The sequence below is a fragment of the Rhipicephalus sanguineus genome, chromosome 5 (genome assembly GCF_013339695.2).
Source record: "Rhipicephalus sanguineus isolate Rsan-2018 chromosome 5, BIME_Rsan_1.4, whole genome shotgun sequence".
Taxonomy (NCBI): domain Eukaryota; kingdom Metazoa; phylum Arthropoda; class Arachnida; order Ixodida; family Ixodidae; genus Rhipicephalus; species Rhipicephalus sanguineus.
The window spans coordinates 84867248-84893401 of NC_051180.1; the positions used below are offsets into that span (position 1 = coordinate 84867248).

The 26154-nt window shown below is 46.0% G+C and overlaps 1 protein-coding gene and 1 non-coding gene across 2 annotated transcripts in view; one reads left to right on the top strand and one right to left on the bottom strand.

The window, feature by feature from the left end:
* Positions 1 to 369: 369 nt before the first annotated feature.
* LOC119393930 (uncharacterized) overlaps positions 370 to 26154 on the bottom strand; it is a 103200-nt gene continuing 77415 nt past the window's right edge. The window contains exons 2-7 of the mRNA XM_037661123.2: positions 21136 to 21257; positions 17003 to 17234; positions 12968 to 13291; positions 8973 to 9117; positions 7245 to 7390; positions 370 to 4717 (exon numbers count right to left, since the gene is read on the bottom strand). Coding sequence (XP_037517051.1) covers positions 4494 to 4717; positions 7245 to 7390; positions 8973 to 9117; positions 12968 to 13291; positions 17003 to 17234; positions 21136 to 21257 — 1193 coding nt within the window. The 3' untranslated portion in view covers positions 370 to 4493. The remainder of the gene's footprint in view (positions 4718 to 7244; positions 7391 to 8972; positions 9118 to 12967; positions 13292 to 17002; positions 17235 to 21135; positions 21258 to 26154) is intronic.
* On the top strand, positions 26043 to 26114 carry Trnat-agu (transfer RNA threonine (anticodon AGU)). The gene has a single exon. It is a non-coding gene; the product is annotated as a tRNA-Thr (tRNA).

A 26154-nucleotide genomic window follows, 5' to 3' on the forward strand; every position in this document is an offset into this window, starting at 1 on the left:
CGTGTTCTCTTCGCGAAGTGGCGCAGTCCCGCACGCGTGCGCTACTTCAGCACGCATTTGCTTCTTCCTCTCTCTCATAGTTCTATTCTCCTTTCCCATTCCCCGACCATTGGGCGCATTTCTGGACGCATTTCTGGCTAACCCTGCCTGCTCTCTTCCTGCTTTCTTTTTCTCCTCCACGCAGCTTGCATAGGACATAGTAATTTTTTCTTCTTCCTTCTTTTTTTGTGAGGTTATTCATAGGAAAAGGAAAGGAGAACGTCATACACCTGGGGCAGAATGAACGTGTAAGCTGTTCGTTCGTAACTTCACCTCGCACAAACGAACGGCAATACTATGTGCAATAATATGTCTTACACTACCACTGGCTCGCATCCGCTTTTACGAGCAGTCCAACCACAAGAACTGTTTGTCCTCGTTCGCTTATTGCGTCAAAAAATTCACAGTGACTCAGGGTTTGTTTATGCGTTGTTTATTCGTCGGCACGTACAGTGCGCCGGGCGCGTAGGCCAAAAGACCGCGGATAGATACAGCACCCTTAACTTGAGGAAATGCAGCGGGAAATGAGCGCTAAAACGCAAAGCACATTAACAGAATTAAAATGACACAACACAGATTTCACGTGCGCAATGGACCTGCTTAGAGAATACGATAGGTGTGATCGCAGCAGAAGCAATCGCAGGTTGCCAGCGTTGGCTGGCTCACTCACTCGCTGAGTTATACATGCACATTATGTAGTTACTGTTGTCAAAAACACTTCATTTCGACAGCTTAATCAGAAACATCTTGGATAACTTACTAGGGCTTCAGTGTGACCATTTGCTCCGAAGAATAAATAACAATTATGCTTGAAACATCCAGAGGCCCGGAAACAAATTCACAATGTATGTTTGTTTGTAAGGGCTGTTTCCCAATGGCCAACCATATTCACAAAAAAATATCTCCAGCAAGAAGATTTCTTAATAAATTTGGATATCTCGACCACTCTAACCGCGTACAAGTGGGAGTTCTTACTAACCACGTCTACGTTCGAATAGACTTGCGGATCTGGGCCTGATTGTTTGAAACCTCAAAGAATCCTTGTCTGCTCAATGCCTCTGTCGTATTAGAATAAGCTAAGTGCACGAAGCATACGAAAAGAAATCCGTGATCAAGGAAACGCAGTCCCGTGCGAACAACGTGGTTTTAAACGTCTAGTCAAACAAGAAGACAAATTTGGCTCGCATTCTTTAATCTTGGAGCTGATGCCGCACAGGTTGAAATATATTTTTAAAAATCCTTCGCTGAATTTACCAGTTTTGTTGGAAAACCGAAGTTCTAAAACATGCGCTTTGCCAAGAACGCTCCATTAGCTGCAAGTACACTCTGTCGCGTTTATTTTTTTCCCAGTAGCATCACATTGCATGGCGAAAGTGTCCCTTCGTTATGGTGGTATGAATTGTTAGTTAAATCGCGGCGTTTTTTTTTTCTAAATGTGCATTCGTTGACTAGCGTCTCAATTACAAATCGATAGCACTCCCCTACTTTCGCGATCAAAATTGCCCTTATCTATAGTGCTTTAGAGCGCCATTGATACTGTGGCGCAAGAAAAAATCAGAATTTAGATGGGGCTGCATGCGGAAGCAATGCGGAACGCATATTTCCGCAGCATTTTAGCGCTAAACCAGCGTTCGAACTTATAAAGTCACCATTGAACCAAAGGTCGGCTTTGGGTGGCATTTAGAGGCAGCTCAATTATTTTTTCGGTGCTCGCAGAATCGCACAACGTATCCGGCCCGCCTGAACGTGCTGTCGTTCTGCAAAGGTTCAGATCTCATGGAATGCGCAGCTATATCACAATAATTGTATAGCAACAAACGTAAGTGACTTACACTGCGAGAGATTATGATCATTGTGAAAGCTAAATTTAATAAGTCACTGGAATCAACAGGTCAATACGGCGTATTGCTGTTCGTGTCGTTAACTACCATTACAATCTAAACCCTGTCTAATATTAGCTGTTCCCTTTGAGATTGGTACTCCACAAACATAGCTGCAGTTCTTTATACTATACGGCTTCTTATGGGCTCTTTAGCGTCAAGCTCGCATCTCACTTTGCGGTGCTGTTCGGCGAAATGCTGCGTCAGTGCTGTGCTAGAGGTCTCAAAAGGCAGCGTGGACAAAAAGGCAAAAACAAACGCAACGAAGCAGAGTTTCCACGCAATGTCGCTCGCACTACATCTCGAGGAAACAGGCACGACACCATAACGTGTTTGCGAAATCGTTTACTTCAACCAGAACTGCGTAAAACGGACTTATAGAAAGAGCCTACGAAGATGCCACTAAGCACGAAGTTTCGAAACGAACTGTTAGCTTTGCCGAAGGTGGTACAGGTCCTGTACAAGCGAGCTTTGTGTTCTACAAACTACCAGTGATTATGCAATGCGAAGAAAGCTTTTGATCACATCTGAAAAGCGTCGGGCACCGCGTGTACACTTTAACGGTAAAACGTACACCGTTAATATGCAGGATGGAAAGAAGAGGTTCTGGCTTCCTAGAAAAATACTGTTCGAAGAGGGCACTTTTAAAGTTTAATCTATAAGCAATCACGCCGTAAGCTACGGCACTAAGCAGGAAATGGACTCGTATGGTCAGTGTGCTCTTTAGAGCAGCTCAATATATGCGCAGGTAGCGTGTGGCGTCGGTAAAATTGAGTGAGCGAGGTTTTGCTATTCTAAGCTATGTGCTAAACTACGAAAGTGTATGACGTATTCACATCCTTTGTAGAGTACAGCCGAAGCACCTTTGTTTGAACCAGCTCAAGTTGACCCGTCTATGCAATTCTCGACAATGTCAGCACACTTTCCTCTACTAAGGTATAAGTTATTAGCAAAGGTCTCAGATGCGAAAGAAAGGTGGCAAGTACACATTGCCTGCTAGGACGCGTCACAGTAAGCAATATACATGCCTTGAACAGGAAGCAAGAATAAGCTTTAGCAGAGTATTACGTTGGGCGAGTTGGTGCCTAGCTTAACGAAAGATTTGTGGCATAGATAACCGAGAACAAAGAAGAAGAAGAAGAAGTAGAAGAAGTAGAAGAAGAAGAAGACAGCTTAGGACGTCAGGCTTCGAACTAATTTATTTTCCGCACATAACCCAAATATACGTCTTTTCAAAAATGCGCACACAGAGAGGGCGCAGCACGTCCAAGCTAACTGAGAGCCCTACAAAAAGAAACTATCCCACACCGCTATCTAAGAATAAATATCCACTCTTGTAGAGAGACATCGAAGGCACGCTCACGCAACCATCCTCCTTCTTTACGTGATACCTTTCAAGCACATAACGTGCTAACGTTTCCCTGCTCCTTCCTATCACAACCGTGTCTCCAAACAGTGGTGCGCAGAAACACGAAGCACAATTGTGAACTTACAACATGCTAAATCGATAGTACATGCTCTCTTAGGCTATCATTAAGTCTGGCAACCATTATCTGGCGTCCTATTCTGTCTTCTTCATTTTTACTTAGTTCTCTGTTCGCACCACAAATCTTTGGTTAAGGAAGCAAGAACAATGTGACAAACGTGCAATGAAAAGAGGGAACATATCGTATATACAATGTGCTCGAAACTATTGCGTTCTAGGTAAGGCATGTGTACACGTAGGCTGAAAGGTCCCTCCTAAAATTGTTCCTGAGTGTCTTGTGGGTGGTCCCCGTAGCTTTGAAGTAGTGAGGATGGTATTGCATATACAGAGTCTGTGATGGGATATATACACAAGTCCGCCTTACGCTCGTTCCGCAGAACGAGCGTTGTTGTGCTGGATGTAGGTATTTTTTGCTTAAGTAACATTCCCATGAAAAAAAAAGATAATGACGGTGTTTCTTCTGTCCTGGCATTAGTACTTGTAGGAGGAGAATATTCGTAGTCGACAATGCGCAAATGGTGTGCGCGAATACGCACCCCTACAGACTAGCGCACGTAGTTTGAGGACACCTTGCGAGTACACAACTCGTTATGGACGACGCAATAATCAACCAACAATGAATAAACAAATATATTAAAATAAAGCTATCCTTTGCTGTCGTATTTGGTGCCACGGGGCACATAGCATAAAGTATTCAGTGGATGTGTATTGATGCGTTAGGGCTAGGAATTTATGCTTGCAATTTTCCATTGGCTCCCATTATTAAATCGAGGAAATATGATTTTGAGCGTACGTTCACCAGTTCTTTACGCACAATGGGCAAAAGTTTGGGCACCTTTGAATTTCCTCTTTCTCAAAGAATATCTTGACAGTCTAGATATAGTTGTATCGCGTTGCAGCCTATCCTTTTTGAGAACTTAGTGAGAAAGGTTGAAAACGTGATCACGAAGTGTACTTAATGCTCATGTGGCTAGGCATGATGAGAACAAAAAAGAAGTTCCTGGGACGACATCTTTTCCCCAGGAACGACTAGAACTACGTTCAATTGGGCGGTAGTTTCATGTTGTGGTTTGGTCGAGACGGCGAGCTTAGTTGCTGATGAAGAACGGTTCCTCCATCATTCCGGCCTCCTCGGCCCTTTCCTCGGCATACCGGGATCGGTACCCGAGCTTGAGGATAATGTAGAAGGAGATGAACAGAGGCGGCAGCATGCCAATCACAAAGCCGGTAATCTTAAACCGCTTCACGGGAACCCCGTCCAACGGGTCTCGATCCTGGACAACACTGGCGTTATGAGAAGCTGAGCTGTCACCTGCGAACGTAGTAAAACCAGTCTGCCATTGCACACAGACGACGTACGCTTCTGCTGACATATACACACTCTAAGAAAAAAAGGACTAAAAGGGGTAGCGAGGTTGGTCCTCTTGGGGATCAACCGATTCCCCACAACCAATAGTCTTTTGGGGGACGAACTGCGAAGGGATAAACAGTTAGTCCAGTCTTTGAAGGATTAGCTGCAAGAGGACTAACGGTTGCTCCTGCAAGGACTAACGGTTTATCGCCAAACGAATCATCGTATAGGATGATTCGCTTGGCGACGTTTTCCAGACACTTAACATTTATGCAACAATTCGTCGACAAAAACCGCTCTGTCTGTCAGCGACCTTTTGTGAGAATGTCATGCCTGTCGTTAAGACACCTTGAAGTGTATAGGAGATCGTTTGTTTCAGATGACTTCAGTTATGCAACCCAGGAAATGTTTCAAAAACAAAAATGAAGATAGTTTTCGCCAAGAGATGAAAATTCGTTGTACAACTAGCACTTTGCAGTTTCGATCTATGAATTTAATGACCCAGCTTCCAGTTGAACGGCTGTGCCATAACGCATTTTTAATACTTTGCTGATGCTATAGCCTCGATAACTTTAGCTATAGAGGGTAGTGAGAGAAGCATCAGAGGTGAGACGGTGCTCTTTTTTTCTTCATGTCATCTCAAGAACCTTATGTCATGTAGTAATTTATCCCTGCATATATCGTTGCTGACAGCCTTCAGTTTGCATTAAACTGTTTCTTTCACTATCTAAGATATTAAGGAAACGGCAAAACACAACTTTGTGTTGAAATTTAATGAAGTTGAAGTCATTTTTACGAATTTCTCCGAAGACAACATACTCCGGGTCTATTACGCATGATGTGCTCAACAACTATTCTTTCGCCGGAATTCGATGCAAGTCCGAAATGTTGTGGAACCATCCTAATGGTTTCATGCAGAAAGCAATTCACTCCTAACGTACAAGTCCTCCGTAGGGGGCTCCGTCTTCCAGGTTTTTCCGACTATACATTGGAAGGGGAAAGCACGTCCTCCTTAATGTGCTGTCGGTTAAGCAATGAGAAAATGGAAATAAAATCTACTTTAACTCTCCAGCTTTCAATGCGACTGTAGCACGCTATAGTACACTCCCCTTTCGTGAGAGCAGCGAATAACCCATATTCCTGGAAGTTGTCCGAAGCACTTATACGAACATTTTTTGGTGCATGGTGCTTTTTCACTTACTGGTAGCGCACAGATTTTTAATTTTTATTCAAGCTATTGTTTCTACTCTGCCTCCGCTTAAGATGTCGGGGCACATATAAAAGCTGTTGTAGTTTACTTATTTTTTCGTAAGATTTCTGAACAACCAATAGTAAACGTTAAAAAACGCAATTGCAATTATTCATATGCCGGTAGCCAATTTAAACACCCACTGGTGCATCAACCAACAAAAATGGGAGACTTTTCATTCTGCCCTTTCGAAACAACGCCGCGATGCATTCGTGCAAAAGCTTCATTAACCTCCTGATTTCGCTCAGAACAGCACGAAACAGAACATTCAAGAATAGACCGAACGTTACGTACCTGCTGACAATGCACACAAGAGAGCTGGAAACTACTTTGCTTACACGCAATGGGAGCAGAAGAGAGGCTGCATTGTGTTTAGGTTCGTTCTTAAAGTCAATAAACCATTTCCGGTGCAAATTACTGCGGCCAAGACTTGAACAACCCTATAGCTGGAACTAGACAATGCATCCATGTGGTATCGTGGTATCAGCTCAGACCACCTTACTCCCACCAGCTTTTAGGTTTTTACCACAGCGAGTGGTAAAAAGAACTGGAAATTAACTTGAAGTACCTTGAACAGCCCCTTTTGCAATTGCTCTAGCTGAATCACCTTCACGAGACTTTTAGAGTTCAAGCATGCGGCGTTCATCATTTCGACTAGTGTATGTATACACGCACACGTTTCTCAAACGAACCTAAGTAAACGGTTTGTGTAGTTTTGTTTTATCATTATTATAGTCACTTAGTCGTCTTTAACCTCGTCTGTTTACTTACGTCCATATTACAGCACACGAACTCGGATTTTGTAGTGAGCAGTGATGGCGTTGTCTGCACCTCTGGTTCTTTCTCTGTTTTATTTTTATATACTCATCTCCCATCAGCCAGTTAAGGGTATAAAGCCCAGTGTTCTGTTTTTGGTAACACTCCTGTCTTCGCCCATCCCCCTTTTCTCCCTCATTGTATCTTTATCTTCGGGACTCCAAAAATTTGAATGTTATCTGGTTTGGTTTTCTTACAGTGTCCGGCTCCTCATCTCAACCTGCAATTTGTGAAGGTGCACGCACAGCTAATTGAACAAACAAGCCATGAGTAACACGTCACTCACCGATACTTCAATCAATCAATCAATCAATCAATCAATCAATCAATCAATCAATCAATCAATCAATCAATCAATCAATCAATCAATCAATCAATCAATCAATCAATCAATCAATCAATCAATTTTGTAGTACGACTCACCATTTCGGAGGAGGAGTGAGCGGCTGGACGTGCCTAGTGAGTTACTTGCCACGCAAGTGTAGTTGTGAAAAACCTCGGCGTCACCCGAGGCTTCACCGAGGTGCAACTTGGATATCCGCAGGCAGCCTTGCGACGCATTTTCGGTCCTGTACATGTAGGATAGAAATAGCGTCGTGTCTTAAATAGCAATTAAGCTGTCCAGTAATGGAGGCAGCTATTTCTGCAAAGCGCGCCATCTGCTGGAAACCGGGAGCAGAATTTGCCTTGATGACCTGTAACTAACAATTATGCATAATAAAAAGAAGATTCACGTTTGAAGTCAGTCGCCAAGTACAAATTTCTTAATTTGATAACGCTTGCACCTCTACAGAATCCTAACCTCATAACAGAGGATTTCCGTCTTCTCCTTCGTTGATAGTGCAGAGAGATGCGGAAGTGTTCAAAGAGAAAAAGAAATGCAATCCCTCCTTCCGCAGTTGAACACATACATTCACGTGTGTAGATGAGGTGGTGTGTTCACTTGGTGTCAAGGAATGTGCATTTGCCGAGTTCAAAAGCTAGATAATAAATTGCTTTGGGGAAGTGTTTGTACCGGAAGGGAGAACATTCGAATGTGAACAGCAGTGATTTCAAAGTACTGTGTCCATTGTAAGACGAAAAAAAGAAAACAGGCCTGTCATGTGGAGTCCTGCGGACACCAATAACTTCAGAAGGAGTTGTGTCCAGAGATAGCCAACGAAATGGGCAAAACTACGGCAATGTTTGAAAGGATGTGATGATTGCGATTTTAAAGAGATCAATTTCATTCGTGCCGCTCTAGTTGCTAAGGCTGTGCATCTTCGCAGTAGGATTTGTTGAATGGCTAGTGGTACATATGTTGCTCTGAAGGGAAAAACTGCGGGAAAACCTGACACAACAGAAGGAGCACACACCAAAGCGCTCGTGTTGTGTGCTTCTTCTCTTGTGTCCTGTCTTCGTGCTCTTTTTCTTTTTATCTTCAAATGTGCATTTTCGGTTACTCTGCACTATTACAGGCGAAGCAAGTGTTTTAGTGAAGGTCATGACTTTCTTGATGTCACTGACGAAGAGTCAGTGAGAAAATGACTTGTGCTCTTATACTGAAGTCGACATTAAGCTTCAGTGACACGCTGATGACGCACCACTTCGACGTCCTATTGGAAAGAGCATTCTAACGTCTTTTTAAGGTGTAATACGCTGATACATGAAGCATTGTATAACAATTAGAAGGATGAAAGATAACGGTAAACTTTGCAATAACAGTAAATTAAAATATTTGTCACAATAACATGTCACCAACTTCTTGCAGTGATGTGTTCGCAAGATAAGCACCTCATTTTTTTGTTTTTTGAAGTTATTCAACAGCGAATGTAACCGGTATCGAATCACCTTTTCATACCTGACTACGGTTCATTATAAATGCGACTTCGCATTTTAAATTGCTACGAATGACAATAATGATTGATAATGAATAATAATGGAGAGACCACCAGAGGAAAGGCGTTGGTGCCGCGCTGAAACCCTGGACAGTGGCAAAGTTTTCTTCCCATGTGGAGTTTTCATTCTGAGGGACACGGATGGACACGCACGCGCCCCAGGTACATGGTACACCCATGGACAAGCGTTACTGTCGACCAGTAGAATACGATTAGGTGTTGGCCAGGAGGCACAGTAAAGCGAGCTTCGTGCATTTAGCGTCTAGCTGCCCACCTGAGCGAAGGTGTGACGTCCTCGGAAAGTGGCTGGTCGTCTCGGAGCCACGCGATCTCTGGCGAAGGTTCCGCCCCCGCGACGCACACCAACCGGGAGTCTTTCTTGTCACGCCGCACTTCCAGAGGTTCTACTGAAGGGGCATCTAGGATCGCAGATGTGGTATGAAACAAAATGTTTTCACACAATTCCCAAACATAAATGTTATTACAATGCTAACAACATTGTGAATGAGAAGTTGTCAGCCATACGAGAGTGTGTGAAGGTACGAGAGGGAAGACCGCTCACCCTTTTTTTTTCTTTTCGAGGTTTGCAATGCTGCAGGTTACCATAAGGCTGCCTTTACAGCGATGATAATTATTAGAAGACAGATGTTCGGATAAGCAGGGGGATTTCAAGTACCATAATGTCCTTTGCAAACCACTGTGTACAAACTCTGCAAGGAACTTCTCGGTGCAAAGATGATGCGGCGATGTATATGTATTACCTAGCTATCGTTCTCAAGTACATTCTGCCGTCGGCGCTGCTGTATGGCTTTGATAGCCCCACACCTGAAAGAGATTAAGCGCATTAGATGATTGCCCTCTTGCGGTGAGTAAATTGTGTATAGCGTGCGTCATTAGACGTATTCACCTGAGTGCACATTAGCGTCATGTGCAGTGACGCTAACGTGACCTGCCCCTGATTAATTAAAGATATAACACAATAGAACTGTCCCTGATTGATCCATTAGGCTAGCACATGAAGTAAATCGGGAGAACCTCACCTGAAATACAAGTGCACTCAGTTACTGTAACTGGTTGTTCACTTGAGATTGAAATCATCAGCTCTATGGGAGAAAGTATATCGTGGACATCACACTATAGCTGCACATTGTTACATCTGACCCTCCTGGCACCCGCTTCCAAAAGCACGTCGCCTGCCCTCCGCATTCTGAAACTTCGTTTCCGCGTCTGGAGAAGGTTATTGTGGCCTTAAGACGCACAGAAAACTGACCGGATCATCACCTTGACAAAATAAACAAGTGACGATCCTATCCACGCAACCTCCATGACCAGTCTCGCAGCGTCGGCCACTGTAAAGTGACGCAGTTCCCCAGAGACCCATCGAGGGCGCGTGCGCTGACTCGGCTACGAAGGAGCGAGGGAGGGGGTGGGGGGAGTGCTTGACGAAATCATCATTCTGTGGCCGCTCGACCGGAGGCCCCACACGACGTCTCGCGCATGCCGAGCAGCCGCTTGGTTTCGCGAGTGAGGCAAGTTCATGTTTCCCGCACTTTGACTCGTACAGGTGAAGGAAGAAACGCTCCTTTAGTCGCTTCCCTTCCACCCTACCCTTGTGCTTTACGTCCACTCACATACCATCCGCAATAAAAACCACGGCAGTAAAGCGAGCAAGGAACGGACCCAATTCACAGCGCGGCCAGCCGTCGAGTCTCGGAAAACCTATCAGGGAATGGGACGCAAGCCAGTCGGCGCCCGCGCAGAAACAGCAACAGCAAAGGGCCATCTCTGCTGCAATACAGTAGTCGAGGTGGCGCGAGTCACTGTTCCGGAACACGCTGCCGGGCACAGCCCAACCGGTGTTCCCGAGGGTTGCGGCAAGGTCGCGGAATCGACAGGGCCGGTGTTTTTGGTGGCGCATGGCCAGGGTGGCCCGACTCCTCTTTATAAGTGGTACGGAAGCTAGCTTGCCCTACGAGCACCGTTTTGAAGCTGAAGCTGTGTGTCTATTATTGCGCCGCGCTCGAAAGGAGGAATATGGCGAGTGGGAGGGAAAAATGAAAGAGAGAGAAAAGGGGGATGGGGGATGCTGTGGGAACACGACAGGAAAGCATTGAACAGTCCTTCTGTAGCTGAACGCTGTGTGTGCCTGAGACAGGCCCGTAGACAGAATTTTTTTTTTTTTTGAGGGGGGGGGGGGGGGGGGGGGAGGCACTTGCTCAAGGCCTTGACATTTTGCGAAAAACACCAAGTTGTATTATTTGTTTTTGGTAAAACAACCCCTTCATAAAATTTCAGGAGGGGGAGGGCACGGGCCTCTAGCCTTCCCCTCCCCTTGCTACGGGCCTGGCCTGAGATAAGTAGAAATGTTCTAGTTAAGATTAAAATCACGTTCGCCGTGTGTGTGGTGCCAGTTCACTGCACGTTACGGCTCCCACACATGCAAGAAAAAGCTCCTTGAGTGTAAATTCTCCATTTTTATTAGCCGCCCAAAGCACTCTTTTCTGACTCTAGTTTCAGTTAATGGTTGCCTCAGAGTGAAATTATATGTTGCCTTTAAAAAAAAGAAACAAAAGAAAACTCAGCTTAAAGTGGCTGACGAATGCATTGACGGTTTAACGGATAGTAAACAATTGATAGGGAAGCAATACCAAGTGACCCATTCCAATAATGCTTGTTGCAGACTTCCGTGAGTGGCGCTTCTTTTTCTGATGTGCTTCATTGGTTGGTTGCTTTGTGGGGTTTGAGAAACACCGTAGAAACACCGTAGAGAAACACCGTAGTGGAGGGCACCCAATAATTTCAATAACCTGGGGTTCGCGCACTGAAACCTCACAGTACATGGGCCTCCATCGACCCCGCGTCTTTCGGTTCCGCAACCGAGCACCGTAATATATGCCCACTGCGCCACCGTGGCGGCTAATGCGCTTCGTTAATATATTAATAACATTCCGTACGAAGGTGAAGCTGAGCGTTTGTTCTCTGTAATTGTGCGTAAGCATCTGCTTTTGCTAATTAAGCTTGTCAATCTGCGTTGTGGGGTGTCGTTATCTCACCTGTATATCGCTCCATGTAATAGTCGCTTCATGCAGCAGAATTCTCGGTTATATTTCCATCCTTCTTTGTTCCATCGTCTTCTCATCGCGACCACAGTCTCGCTCACCTACGCTGCAAGATACCATAAGTGTACTTCTGCAGATCCTGAAGGATACCGAACTGAGCTGCTGTCGGTGACAGAGCGCTGATAATCTTTATAATGCCGGGCACTCCAGTGTATGGTGGATAGTTGGTCGAGTTGGTGGAGCAACATAGTCTGCTGCAGCTCGAAAAGATATCGCAATAAGTGCGAGGCGTTGTCTCTCTTAGATCGACGATTTCGAGTTCCTTCACGTTTTGTACGATACTTACGCGGTAGTCCCTTATAAAGACGTTCATATTTAATATAGTACGCAGCTGCAAACCAACCCTCGTCTTGTGTTTCTAGTCTACGTCTGCGTCTTCTAGCGCTCCATCCAGGCATGCTACTTCCGTGCAAATTCACATGTCGTGCATTGTAACATCACGTCTCAAAACAATAGCTTGCACGAGCGAGTAATGCCACAGCTGACCCCATGATGAGAAACTTTGGCACGAAATAAGCGTGCGTTTGATCGTGGACTGTCTCTTGCAGCATGGAACTGGACCGCTGGAAGATGTGGGCTTTCAGCTCGCCATAGATTGCGCCTTTCTCTGCAGCAATACAGCGCGGCTCATTCACCTTTGTAGTCGTCAAGCTGAAATTTCGAGGTATGCTTAGCACTCCAAGTGTGCACAGCATCGTAAGTGTCAAGAAGTACAAAACAGTATAATTCGAACGTTACTTTGACGAATAAGTGTGCGTCATACTGAGCGAGACGAGCGTGCACACTACCGACAAGACCTCTACTGCGCATCGGAAGAAGCAAACCAGTACCGGAGATGGTGCAGTAGTGAACTGGGCCGCTGCTATGCTATTCTTGGCCCGGTAATTGCTATATTCTCTGCAAAATGTGATGCTGAGCATGACTTTATTGTAGTTAAGTAAAGACATATCACGTCATGAGCGAAGCTCATGATGTGATGTGTCTTTTAGCGCATCGATCTGACGACTTTGTACTTATCTAAGATTACTTATCTCTGGAAAATTATAAGATTACCTTGTCACAATTTGACAGTCCCTGGAAGCTAAATTCGGCCTGAATGCCATTTATCTCTCTCGCTGTCCCTGAATGTAAGTCGACTAGTGAGACTCACACTGGACGACGAGGTTGACGTCGACCAGAACGTGGTACCCGCGCGCCGACTTGAAGCGGCACGTGTAGCGACGCGAGTGCTGCCTTCGCACGCGGCCGAAGCGCAGCAGCCGGCCCCTCAGGTCTGGCGCCACCGGAGTCGGCGTCGTCGTCCTCCCCAGGGGTGCTCGCGCCGTCTTCGTTGACGCGTGGCTCGAAGTTGTGCCGCCGTGTGCGAGCCAGCTGTCGGCGCCCGCCGAGCCGCACGACAGCTGCAGCTCGTCGCCTTCGCGGGCCACCACGGAGTAGCTCGGTACCGCGCGAGCCTTGTTGGTAGGCACGATCTCTGAGGAGATTAGATGGCACAAAGAACAGTAGCACTTTATATATTTAATATCACTCTATACATTTTATAATAGCACTTCATACATTTTATTATACAAAGAAATTACCTTATATATTTCAAGGCACCCTAACACTTTTTGAGTATGGTCAGAAAACGCTGCCTATTGGTAGTCGAGGCTCCTGAAAACACGCGAGTCAAACATATTAGCGCATCACGCGGCCTCAAGGTCACCATTGCCTGGCAATAAACACATTTAATGAAGCGATTCGATTATTACTTGTAAATATGTTCCAGGGCCCCTTAGAAGTGACAGTGCAGCTTTAACAACGTGCCAAAGATCGCGTGTCACGTGACGCCCTCTGGCAAGAACAGTGTTCCACCGTAGCCTCCGCGATTAGCTCCGGCAGCGCCGTGGAGGCCATGGAACGCTCACCACCTTGGCACCGAGTGGCGCTGGCTAACATTTCCAGGAACTATACGTACAGAAACACCCAACAAAGTCGATGGAAGTTGGTATAGAGCATCGGAAGAAAGGAGAGTGAGAGAAAAGGCAAAGCAAAGGCAGGGAAGCTAAATAGGTTGCGCCAGGTTTGCTACTCCACACTAGGGCCATGAAAATGTGGCCAGAAAAAAAAAGAACAAGGAAATGTAACACGATTGATGATCGCGCACGCAGCAGCATTCGTCACACAATCACAGACGCTCACAGACGCTCAGGTGTCTTTCGCAGAATAAATGGACTGGAATCTACAATCTTATACAGAAGACTTTCAAGGTCTGTTTCCAAGCGTATCCGGTATAGTCTGCCTCTTGCGTTCATATATGCAGGCAGCGCTACATCTCATATACTGCAGTAGAATCATATACTGCAGTACATCTCATATGCCAGTCAGTCACTGCTGATCAACCTCTCGCAACAAAGCATGCTAACAATATATGAGGTTGCTGGCTAACGCCACTCGATCACTCGTTGCTGAGTGAGCAAGCGAAACCTCGTACCTACGGACCAGTGTCGTGTTGACGTGACGGTCAAGAGCTCTCAGAGGCGCCATTTAAGGATTGCACGTATCCTCGTTGCGCTGTTTTCGTCATCATTCTGACGTCACCGACAGGCTATCTCATCACTCTCAGCTTCAGCCCCGTCACATTTGAAGTAGGAAGGCTACACTGCCGTAAATTGCCGAATATTTTCGTAAACAGGGCAATGCAATGGTGCACTTATTGTTAATATGCACTAGTACCTATGCATTGCGGTAAAGCCTAGCCCGCCCCTCTCTCTCTGCCCCCCCCCCTACACACACAAAAATAAAGTAGAACATCCTAAGACCGGGATAATAGTCAGCGCTATGTATACAAAGTACTCATATCGGATCTCCTTGTCTTAATTTTTTCTAGTTTTATTACTGTATCGAAAAAAGTTAGTTATTAATATCACTACTCCCGTTAATTGTTTTCTGTGCCTTCTATTAAACAGCTAGGAAAGTCAGAAAAAAGAATTGCGTAGAATCAGAAAAAGGAAATGTGTTCTTCTTTTTCCGGCCCATCTATTTCGACGTTAGACTCCCTAGATAGCACAGTGCGCGAGATATGAATCATGATATTCTATAATACACAAAAAATGGGCACTTCTGATGTGGCCACTGAATCTATTCGGATAGGAGCACCCGAGAAGGCGAAAGACAACTTGACAACAAACGCCGTTATAGAGTAAACAGCTCGCTCACGGGTAAAGCTGCGGCATAGAGTTTCGGCGATCCATGATGGCTTAACGTAGCGTCAAAGGGAACTTAATGGAGATAGGAAAGAAATCGTCGCTACGACGAGAACTTCAACAGTGATTCTCCGTTCGAGTCAAGGGAAAAAGAAATGTCATTGAAGAGTCGCAGTCTCCAGTCAGCGCAAGAGAGGAAATCATCGTGCAAGGATCTAGGTCGCAGTATATATATGAAAGACTACGCCCGAGCGCCGTTTTTACATGGCCTCATCAATTATAGACGAGCGGGACGTTTTCAGTGGGGTTCGCTGGACTGGTGATACGAAACTCGCGGGAGAAGATACAATCCCGGGATAAGTTACGAGGGAGGAGTACATCAAGGCAATCGAAACACAATGTTCGGAAATATTCGGCGTAGCCGTATACCCGGCAGTGAAGCCGCATTGTACTGTCTGCGTGTTCTCGTAGAATCTGGCTCGTATCCACTCCAAACCCGCAAAAAATAAAAAAGCCCATTAAAAAGGAAAGCACGAGAAAGCTTTGCTTCACAAAAGGCCGACTGAAGAAAATATATGCATAAGTGACTGTAGACGCCACAAAAAGGACACAGGCACGGTGTAACGTAGAGAACACAGCGTGGCCAGTTATAGAATGTAAATCCGAAGGGAAAACCAGGGGAAAAAAAAGAAACTTAAGAGAATGAGAAGCAGGTTAATAGCTGACGAGTTCTGTCCTGAATGGTGCAATATAGCACTATAAACCTTGTAATGTAAAAAACAAAACAAAAAAACAAGGTAATGAACGAAAAGTTGACGTGGAAGTTGGACACGTGCACGTCAGTAAACTAGAATTAACATTCTTTCCTTTTCTTCCGTGCGCCCATGTTCGCCTACCGGCCAATTTGGCAAAGGGCTAGAAAGCGGCCAACCATGCGTCCGGAGCGCGACGACTAAAATCTGTGGACTACAGAGGTTGCGAAAGCCAACTAAAGCCATCACTGCCTCTCTTGCTTCTATAGGATAGGTGCGTGAGCAAGTTTATGGTGGCTTTTCTTGTAGAAAAGCTGTAGTTCAGGCTCGCAGTCGTGCACAGCAAACCTCTTTTTTTTTTTTCATCAGTGAAAGCACTCTTGTGCTTTTTGAGGACGACGGGCCCGTGCGAACACCTCTGACTAGAGGCGTAGTCCCGCACGCTGCAGTGAATTCACTGTCTCTCTCCTTTCTTTCCCTCTCCGCTCTCTCTCTCTCTCTCATAATTCTATTCTCTTCAGTGTAGGGTAGCCAACGGGAAGTTTTTTTGGTTAACCTCCCCTCCTTCAACCTTTTTGTTTCCTTCCTTGAGCTTTAAGATTAACGGAGTTAGCCATGGGAGAAACCAGCCCTATTCAAGCTGCGACGGTATTTCAACCATTTACCACGTCTGCCGCTTTGTTACGAAGTTTCGGCATGGATACATTGTCAAATATATTTATTACCCTTGGGCATTAATGCCGACAAAATACCTTTTATGCAGTTAAGGCCATCTTCATGTTTGTGGAAATATAACCTCTCTGTCTTCTACGCTTATGTGTTTCTCTCTATATATAAACGACATTGCGCAAGATATACTTGTTTGAGTGTATTACCACTAGTACCATGTGACTACGGGCTAGAGTAAATTGTGCCGCTATACTGTAGATTTTCTCGCAAGAAGGATTTGCACGGGTAGCAAAATAGCACAGAATTGTGGTCATGAAACATAGCTTACTTTTACCATTTCCCTTCCCACCCCGTAAGTTAGCCAGCGTCTCCCATTATTACTTAACCTCACTGACTATTATTTGCCCTTTTTTCCTTGGATTACAGAGCAATTCCAGACAAGAACAAAGATAGAAACACAAAGCCTGCGTTGACGACGAAGTTGAAAGGGGCCAAGATGAAGCTTGACCAACTTTCCCATATGCCTGAAGTTTTGTTTGCCGTTGACAGTGCCCATAGGGTCTTCGCTGAATCACTAACCTTCAGGCGTCTCTCGGGCGGGGATAGGAGTTGAATATTCCGCACAGGACTGTAGGGATGGGCAGGGTTCCATGGCAGATTGGATGCAGCTTTCTCTCAGCTGCAGGTCGCACTCCCTCCAAACTGCTTCCTCGATGACGTTGTTGGTGCTGCCCTGTTGACTGCCTTCGGCAGCGTCGTCTTCTCCTCGTGCCTTGTCACGCGTCTTGGCACCCTCTTGACCGTCGCCTATCTGCACAGCGGGAGGTGAACACATCATAATTCGAGCAATCGATGCACATTCGGTTACGGTGTTTTGCGCAACGTTATTCACGTTACGACTCTGAATTTCTACTTGCTTACAGCGTTGTGATTATAATTTTATTAATGTTATTGTAGATCAAAAAAGTCAAAATAGCCTTAAACTGAATTCGAGGAAGTTTGCCGAGTTTTGGGGGGAACTCAGTTCGTTTGTCCGTGCGTCTTTTTGTTTTTGCTTCGTTTTTAGAAATCGTGGATTATATAAGATCAGGACGACTGCGCAACGAAAAAAACACGCACGACATAGAAGACACACCCAGCGTATGATTGCGCTGGGTGTTGACGTTTTGTGAGATTGTCCGAGTGACCGTGCAGCCATGGGCGAGAGCCTTAAGCACATACTTACCCGCGACCCTGGAGGAGTGGCTGGCGGACTGTTCCCCAGACATCATGAAGGCACTACTCGGACATTTGAAACTTTTAGGCCTGTCTGATGGCTAAGCCTTGCCTTTTTTTAATTAGTGGACCCGGACTGAGGTTCGTTTATTTTTAATAAAGTTGTTCCATCTCTTTCTCTCTCTTTGTCGTCCGTGTTCTTTCATTGCGCAGTCGTTCTGAAGTTATGAATTACGAACTTGTCCAAAATGCTGCTCTCATTATATAAGTGTTCACGCCCACCCTAGGGGATGTACTCTGGTATTGTGAAATAGTTCAGAAGAAAATTGCAGTCCTCCCGAATGAACTAAAGGTGCGTTGAAGAGCCGCACTGGTTAGCTCAGACTTTCAGGATCAACCTTGGGCGATCCAGCAAGCCCGGGAAGCTACCGAGAGTCAGGGTCTCTCTACTATATCCGGCGTGGCATGGACCCAGGCCATCAATTTGCAGGATATTTAATAAAGTTGTCTCACTCACTCACTGTGTGCCTTTTTGCGAACCTTTTCTGGCCAGAGTGCACTATATCAAATGGCTTCACAATAGTAAGGGCGTTGCAAGGGCGCGCTCGCTGTACATATAACTCCTCAATCTTATAGCGAGCGCTGTATAACTGCTCAATAGCCACATAGGCTAACTCTTCAATGCTACCCATAGCACACGGACATCTATTCAACTATACAATAGCTAACAACAGAGCCATTTCACTCTGCGTGAAGCTCAGACTAAGTTCTGATAACAGACCAAGTACCAGGAGTAATATCTCCACCTCTTCCATAATTTCGCCCGCAAAATTTTTGCCCAATTTCATGCATGCTTTGAAATGTGTAGAATGCAGATGCTTCAATTATTTGTTTATTTGGTTATTCGCTGATTTTGTTTTCGAATCATGCCGTCACACGCTGTGCCTCACCTTATTGTGAATGAAGTCAACATTTACATTTAGCGTCAACATTAAATGGAGTTATCTCGCGTAGGACAGGGTAAATATTTCAGATCATTGGGAGAGGGGCCTTAGTCCTGCACTAGAAACAAGATAGAATGACGACGACGACGACGATAATAATAATAATAATAAAAATCGGCAGATCCCACGTACCGTGGGAATCGATGTTATGCGAAGCATGCGCGGGATGGCGACTGGCATAATTTTTCATGTTGAGCGAAACGTTACGGAATTACGCTAGAGAAATGTGGAAGTGGTATAAACACACTCATATGCTGAAGAGTCGCATATGTTTTATATAACCAGTTGTTTACAGTTGCGTAACGATGCCGACAGCAGCATGGGTGTTGCCTTCACCAGACGCGGTAAGCTGATATGTAGTGCTCATATTCTTCAATACTGGCTAGCGCGAATCCGAACAGCACAAAGAAGAAACACAAATGCACAAGAAAAGCGTTACTCGCAACTAAGCTTCATTCAGCAAAGTTCCCCTGGATATACACACAGCCGAGTGGCACACGCAGGCGCACTGCACGTACGTTACAGTAACAGTTGCAGTTGTTACAGTTGCGTTACAATTGTTATGCTTATACTTATCTGTTATGATGGGAACACACACACGTTTCACGAACCCGTGTGTATGTGTAGAAGGGGTTCTTGACAGTTCTTGATCAAGGTCATTATCACCGTGATCAGTGAGCACCAGCAGCTGGACCGGACTTGTTAATCGGATCCGTTCGTGATCGCGGCTACGAGGGGTCTAAGTGTAGTGAAGTGCGAGGTATAGCATAGCTGGTGGAAATCCTGGATGCCTCTTACGATGAAATGATCTATGATGCCTCCTGTCCTGCACGTGGCAGCGACAATGCAGGAAGATCGAGTCGGGAATCTGGTTGCGCGCTTCTCTTGTGGCGTTCTTTCAGCTTGTTCACGCTCAATCCGGAATCAGCACAGTCATGGAGAGGTCGACACAATTCTACATATTTCTTCAACTAGCGTTTCAGACATGCCGGCCATTTACACATGGTTTCCTTTCGGTGACGTAGCTCTCGTCGACGCTGGTTTTGCCCCGGCTTGTTTTCCGCAGCATTGGAGTTGATCGCTGTTGCAGTAAGCTTGCATATGGCGTGGAGTCTCGTATAGGTGACGACAAATCGACCTACCGAATAACAAAGTTGCGCTATTCACCGTGGATGTTGGAAAGGAAATTGTGCTGCCTCACAGACATGAACGTTCCGACCACTGCAAAAGCTGGTGTCTCGTCTCGTATAGGTGACGACAAATCGACCTACCGAATAACAAAGTTGCGCTATTCACCGTGGATGTTGGAAAGGAACTTGTGCTGCCTCACAGACATGAACGTTCCGACCACTGCAAAAGCTGGTGTCTCATCTGTCAGCGTAAACACTTCCGTTCGATGGCGAGGAATCCACAAGCGAAGAAGAACCGAGACTTCATGAGTGACACGCGGTCCGCGTCGTGCCGATGGGAACCGGCAACCACAGCGGATGGCCTTCTGCGGCCGTCGCTGATTCTTGTCGTTGACCATTATAGCGCTGCTCAGGTCAATGGCACGCGTTGCATAGGTCGGAATGACCACTGTACGTCCGCGCTTATCCGGTCTCCGTAGTTTGAATATGCCGTCTGACTCTTTTGAAGCTTTCGGACGAGAAGGAACTCGTCGAACCCGACTAGAAAGACTCCTTCCTTTGCAGTTTCCTTGCAGGTTTCCTTTCCGGACCATGCTCTTTTCCAAGCTTGAGTTAGCGGGGCATTCTTGTCCCACTTCTGTGCTTATGGAGTCTTGCTCAACGGCATCGGAAACACTGCTTATGTCCATATTTTCCCTGTACATTCCTTCTTGTCTCTTCTTGTTACGTTTCGTTCCTTTTCGTTTCTTTGGACGCGGAGCGCGATTGTCCGTGGAACAGTTGTCCAAGTCGGAAATGTCGACGGAAGACCAGCATTCTTCTTTAACAAAGTCTGGCGTCTCTGAGGAAGCAAGCCTAGCGTCCTGTTCTTCCTTATCAACGTCTGGCGTCTCCGTTGAAGCAAGTCCAACGTTTTCTGATGACACCACGCGTCTCTCAGAGACGCCCGGCACATGTGTCATTGCGGCGAGAGGACTAGGAGCAAACGTGGGATGTTGAGATGAGCTTTTCAAATTGAGGCACAGGTGTTCTATAAGCACTTTCCACTTCTGGTCGTACCTTGCCACAATCTCTTCAAGAGCGTCTCTCCCCAAGTCGTCCTTCGGGCGTTCCATACTACCGAATCCCACCGCTGCCACCAAATGTAACGGTCACTCAACACACACAAGAAATATACACTAAACGCTCCTTTAATCTAAAGGACATGGCCTCCAGCCTCGCCGTTCTACCCACTTCGTCTTCCTCGTTCACCCGCTCAGCAGCTGTCCCACTGGCATTCACTTTGCACCGTAACAATATTAATAATAATAATAATAATAAAAACATAGTTATGCAAGCACTATGCTAAACTCTGTACGATTACCTGCTCCTCCTCGAGTGCGGTGCCAGGCCTTCGCGACAGGCACTTGATGGTGGTCAACGCCTCGACGCTGTCCGCCTTCTTCTTGGCTTCGGCTTCGCCTTCCGTCAGAGGCACAGCTTCCTCTGCGCAAAAATGCACGCAAATTAACAAATGCGTGAGCAGAGCCGTTTTCCGCGTTCATTTTTTTCTTAATTGCCGTGGAGTAACCTATCTGGAGTAAAGAAAAGATTGAGTGCTCTCCGTTTGGACTGCCGGACTACAAAGGTAGTGTATGATTATTGTTAATTGTATTGATTGTTGAGCGCATGATTATTGTTGAACCCCTACAACAATGCCCCCGTAGGTCGATGGAGGTGCATTTATTAAATAATTAATGTGCACACGTACCTACAACGTGAAGCTACAGTTAATTAATCAAATAATTGTAGCTTCTACCTTGACAACTTCTGAGCACAGCAAGCCCCTATCTGCCACAAGTGGTAAAAGAATCCAAGGGTGTGCCCGGAGTTCTGCCGTAAGCACGCGATCGTTCAAAAGAATCAGCAAGCGATGCGTGCACGCTGGCTTCAGTGCAAACTGGGTATATTTCTTGGCGTATACGCTCACTGCACTCTCTAGAAACAGCAAAAAAAAAAAGAAAGAAAATGAAATACGGGTGAAGCAGCAGCAGCTGATTAAATTCTATCAGAACAATAATTAAAGGTTTTTAGCTGATGCCAATGGTTTGCGTATATTATAGTGAAACACACAGTGCAGTGTCCTGTGGGTTCCTCCAATGTCCCATCGTTGGCGCTGTTTCGCCAGAACGGCTGGTTGAATTTACTCTGCGAATGATTCAATGACTGATCGCGAGAAAGGAAAAGTGCATATGAACATTATGCCATGCCTTAATTTTTAGAAATAGGAACTTTGCTCTAGAGGTCGCATTTTTAAGGCGAGAGCTTTAGATGCCTCATGAAACTCGAAAAGTGACCGTCGCCGTCAATGAGAGTCGGATGAAAAAAAAAAGCATCACGTGATGACATCACACGTAACCAAAATTTGTGACGTCATAATGACGCCCTTATGGCGTCACATAACGTGAAGTCACATGATGACGCCGTAACGTGTAACATCGTCGCTTGAACACAGTGGGCCGATCACGGAGGCGCTGCAAAAACCACGTGAGGCGCAGAAAGCGCCCATTGCCTCTGATCTCGGAGGCAGTGCAAAACCACCTCGGTTACAAAAGGAGTAAGGGCGAGGCAGACTGTACGATTTTCCATGCGATGCGACGTCCGACACGGCGGTGGGGTAACCGCAATGGTGACCTTTCATAGCATCGGACAGCCACCATTTCCCCCCCCCCCCCTCCCCTAACCGCCGTGTCGGCCGGCACATCGCATGGAAAATCGTACCGTCTGTCTCGCGCTTTACGGGGGGAGTTGGGTTGGGGATCAATATAATCCGCTAAGAAGAAGGAGAAGGGAGCTTTCGCCTTCGAGTCGTCGGAGGCAAATGCATAAATGGTCGTGTGACTTCTGAACTTTAGTTTGCCGTGGACCAACGGCCGTCAGGCTGTGCAAAATAAAACCTGCGTAAGAAACATGCACGTATATTGTTAGCGCGAGATAAGGTGGTGGTGGGAGAAGTACTACATATTGTTTTTTCTTAAAGCCATTCGCTTCATTGTCATTAGACCCTGTGAATGGGCGCGCGGCCGCGATACTGACGACCTATTCAGCCCAGAACTGACATTAGTATAGAACGAGAAACTGAAACGAGTGCGAAGAGTTGAGCTTACAAGGGCAGATAGCAATCATTGCTTTCCCGTCATCCTCCGTCTTGTTTTGTGGTCGCTGCGCTAATGCTGGTGGTGGTGGTGGTGGTGATGATGATGTTGCAGCAGGCGGGGTTAGCCTGGCCTGCATGGCCGGCAATTGTTCCGCCTGAGCATCTCCTGAATTGTAGGGGTACGTCACCAAGTGCTGAACAGCCCAGTGTCTCGCAGGAAAACCAACAAAATTCGTTGCACGCTCCTCTTCGCTGCCGCGGGCCCTTCCGGAAAAATGACGTCTTCAAATGTCCGGTGCCTATGACAACCTTTTTGCAAGGTGCGGACCATCGCTAATGCGGATCAGAGTCGACTAGGAAGTTACATCAAAACTGGAAGCGAAAAAATTTGCAGCGCTTTCGCCTGATATCCGAAGACAGCGGCCGTAAGAATGTGTAATGTTTCACATTGTCACACCGTATCCCGACGGAACTGCTGCTCGGTTTTTCTTTACCCGAAACCGTTCTCATTATTCACCTGGCAAAAGAGCGAGCGGCTTTTTTCCCTTTTGTCCTGCATGAAAGTGTGAAGCGAAAGGCGAGGCCACTGCCGCTACGTCGGCCAAAATGTGAATGGAGACAAGGAACCTATGCAAAGCCAACGCATATGTGGCAAATTTGGAAAGAATAAAAATACGCCTAGGCAGCCACGTTCATTTTGTATACAACGCATGTATCAATGTTGTACGCTTATGTTGGTTTGCGTATTTATTTCGGCAGCAGGTGTTTCCTGTTACTAGCGCCTTTGTTGCAAGATACACATCGTTGCGGTGGTAAGCGTTCTCGGCATCATTATGTGGCGCTGTCACACGTCCCGGAAGATGAAACATCGAACACTGAAAAGTAAAACACCGCGTTCAGGTGGCGTACGAAAGAAAGATTGCGTGAGTTTTGGCTGGCGTGAGACATGAACAAACCCTTCATCATTTTGCTGTCGTCGTCTTTTTAGTTGTCGTTGTTGTTCGAATGTTGTTCTTGTTTGTCTCTTTTTTTTCAGTGTAGCGCGGTATAGTGACGTTATTGTTTTGTTTGTTTTATTCGGGTGTAACAGAGCTAACGTTAATATAAATCGACGTTCCGAAGACACGGTAATAGTATGTTTTTTTATATATTAAAACAGCAGCAAGAAACCAGTGTGCCGGACCTCTCACAACACATTTCGCTGTAGCGACTTCTAACCAATTCATGTGATTACAGCGAACGCGTTAACTTAAATATTAAAATGCCGCCTCCAGCTCTTTCTGCGGAAAAATCGAAGCCAGTATCGAAAAGGAGGTGCCACCTTCTCTGTAGCACCTCCAAACCCCTTTATTCTGAGAATGGCAAGAAATATTGATCGGTATTCACCGGCTGCAGAGGAGAGAGTGCCGGTATTCTGTCACAGGATATGCTAGACGATTTATATAAAACGCGTAACAAAAAATCAAGGTACAACACTGCATGACTTCTTCTGGACTGTTACCTGACACTCTCCTTTAGCAGCTGGTAACAATCATTTAATTAATTTCTCCATTGTTCTTATAATTATTGCCAGTCCGTGGTAACGTTCACTACAGGAAACAAGGCTTATTTCAGCGATTTCCAATGTAATCTGCATTGCTCCTCCTTCTTATGCAGGCGTTTCTTTTATAATTTCATCACAGCACCTATAGGTCTCTGCCGTTCTCGAGACTACGCGTCCCCGCTCTGACACCCTTCACACACACACACACACACACACACACACACACACACACACACACACACACACACACACACACACACACACACACACACACACACACACACACACACACACACTAGAGCTGTGCACGGGCCGTACTTCCGAGCCCGAGCCCGGCCCGGGCCCGCTGACTTTGTCGAAGGCCCGCCCGAGCCCGACGGCAAAGAGCTGCGAGCCCGCCCGGCCCGACCCGGCTTTTTGAAGCTTCGCTGCAAAAGCAAAACATCGTTTTCCGGTAATTCGGCATTTTATTGAGCATATCAAATATGATCAAACGACACACGACGAACAGTCTCTATTACACAGATTACAAATTACAAATAGACGGCCTCATGCCAGCAACAATGAAGTTCGCTCGCCAAAGCCGTCACGTGTATGGGGTATGCCCATGCAAACGTCAGCTTGCACGAAGGCGATCTACGTAGGGTCGCTGTCGCGTGCATTTTCACTCATGGGATTTGGCCTTAAATCTAACGCGAACAGTCGCGTGGCGCCGTCACTAGCTCAGGTGGTGTTACTTCTCTGTTTGTCGGAGTGCAACAGAGGCAGTGCTTTACCTCCTCCCCTTTTCTTTAAAGTAGCGAATGGAAAGGAAAAGCGGTAAAGGGCGGTCCCGGTAAAGGCGCTGCATGCGTGCTGGAAAACAATTCCCGCTCTTTCTCTATATTTCGGGCTTGAGTCGGGCTTTGCGCTGGGCCCGAGCCCGGCCCGATAAAACTCTATGTAGCCCGAGCCCGGCCCGGGCCCGAGGTGAAAATACGTCGGCCCGCCCGAGCCCGGCCCGCGGGCCGGGTCGGGCTCGGGCTACCCGGAGCCCGTGCACACCTCTAATACATATATATATATATATATATATATATATATATATATATATATATATATATATATATATATATATATATATAAATTGTAGCGAAGCGTTCGAACTTCGTAATGGGTCGTCCTCTCGAGCACCTTCTAGTGGGTCGCCCTCTTCGGCTCGAAGAGAACGCAGCTCGCGCTGAGAGTCGGCCCCGCCTTGACTGTCGCTGTATCGTCCAGTATCGTCGCCGCTAATAAACCTCTTTATAATATATATATATATATATATATATATATATATATATATATATATATATATATATATATATATATATATATATATATATATATATATCCATAGCAAGGGTCTCGTTCTGGCAGACTTGATGCCTTCAGGTAGTATGCGAGAGATTATTGGTCAGCTGCCAGCTCGTAAAAAGATCACGTACTACGTGACGCCAACAGGCAGAAAAAAGAGTGTTCCACACTCGCCGCCATGGCTGCGATTGGAGCTAACACTCCTAGATTTAAATGCACATATATACCCAAAAAAGTGAACGGGAGGATGACCGCCGCCGTAGCTCAGTGGTAGAGCATCGGACCAGTTATTCGAAGGTCGCAGGTTCGGTCCCTGCCGGCGGCAAGCTATCTTTTCGTCCACTTTACTTTCTTCACATTTATAT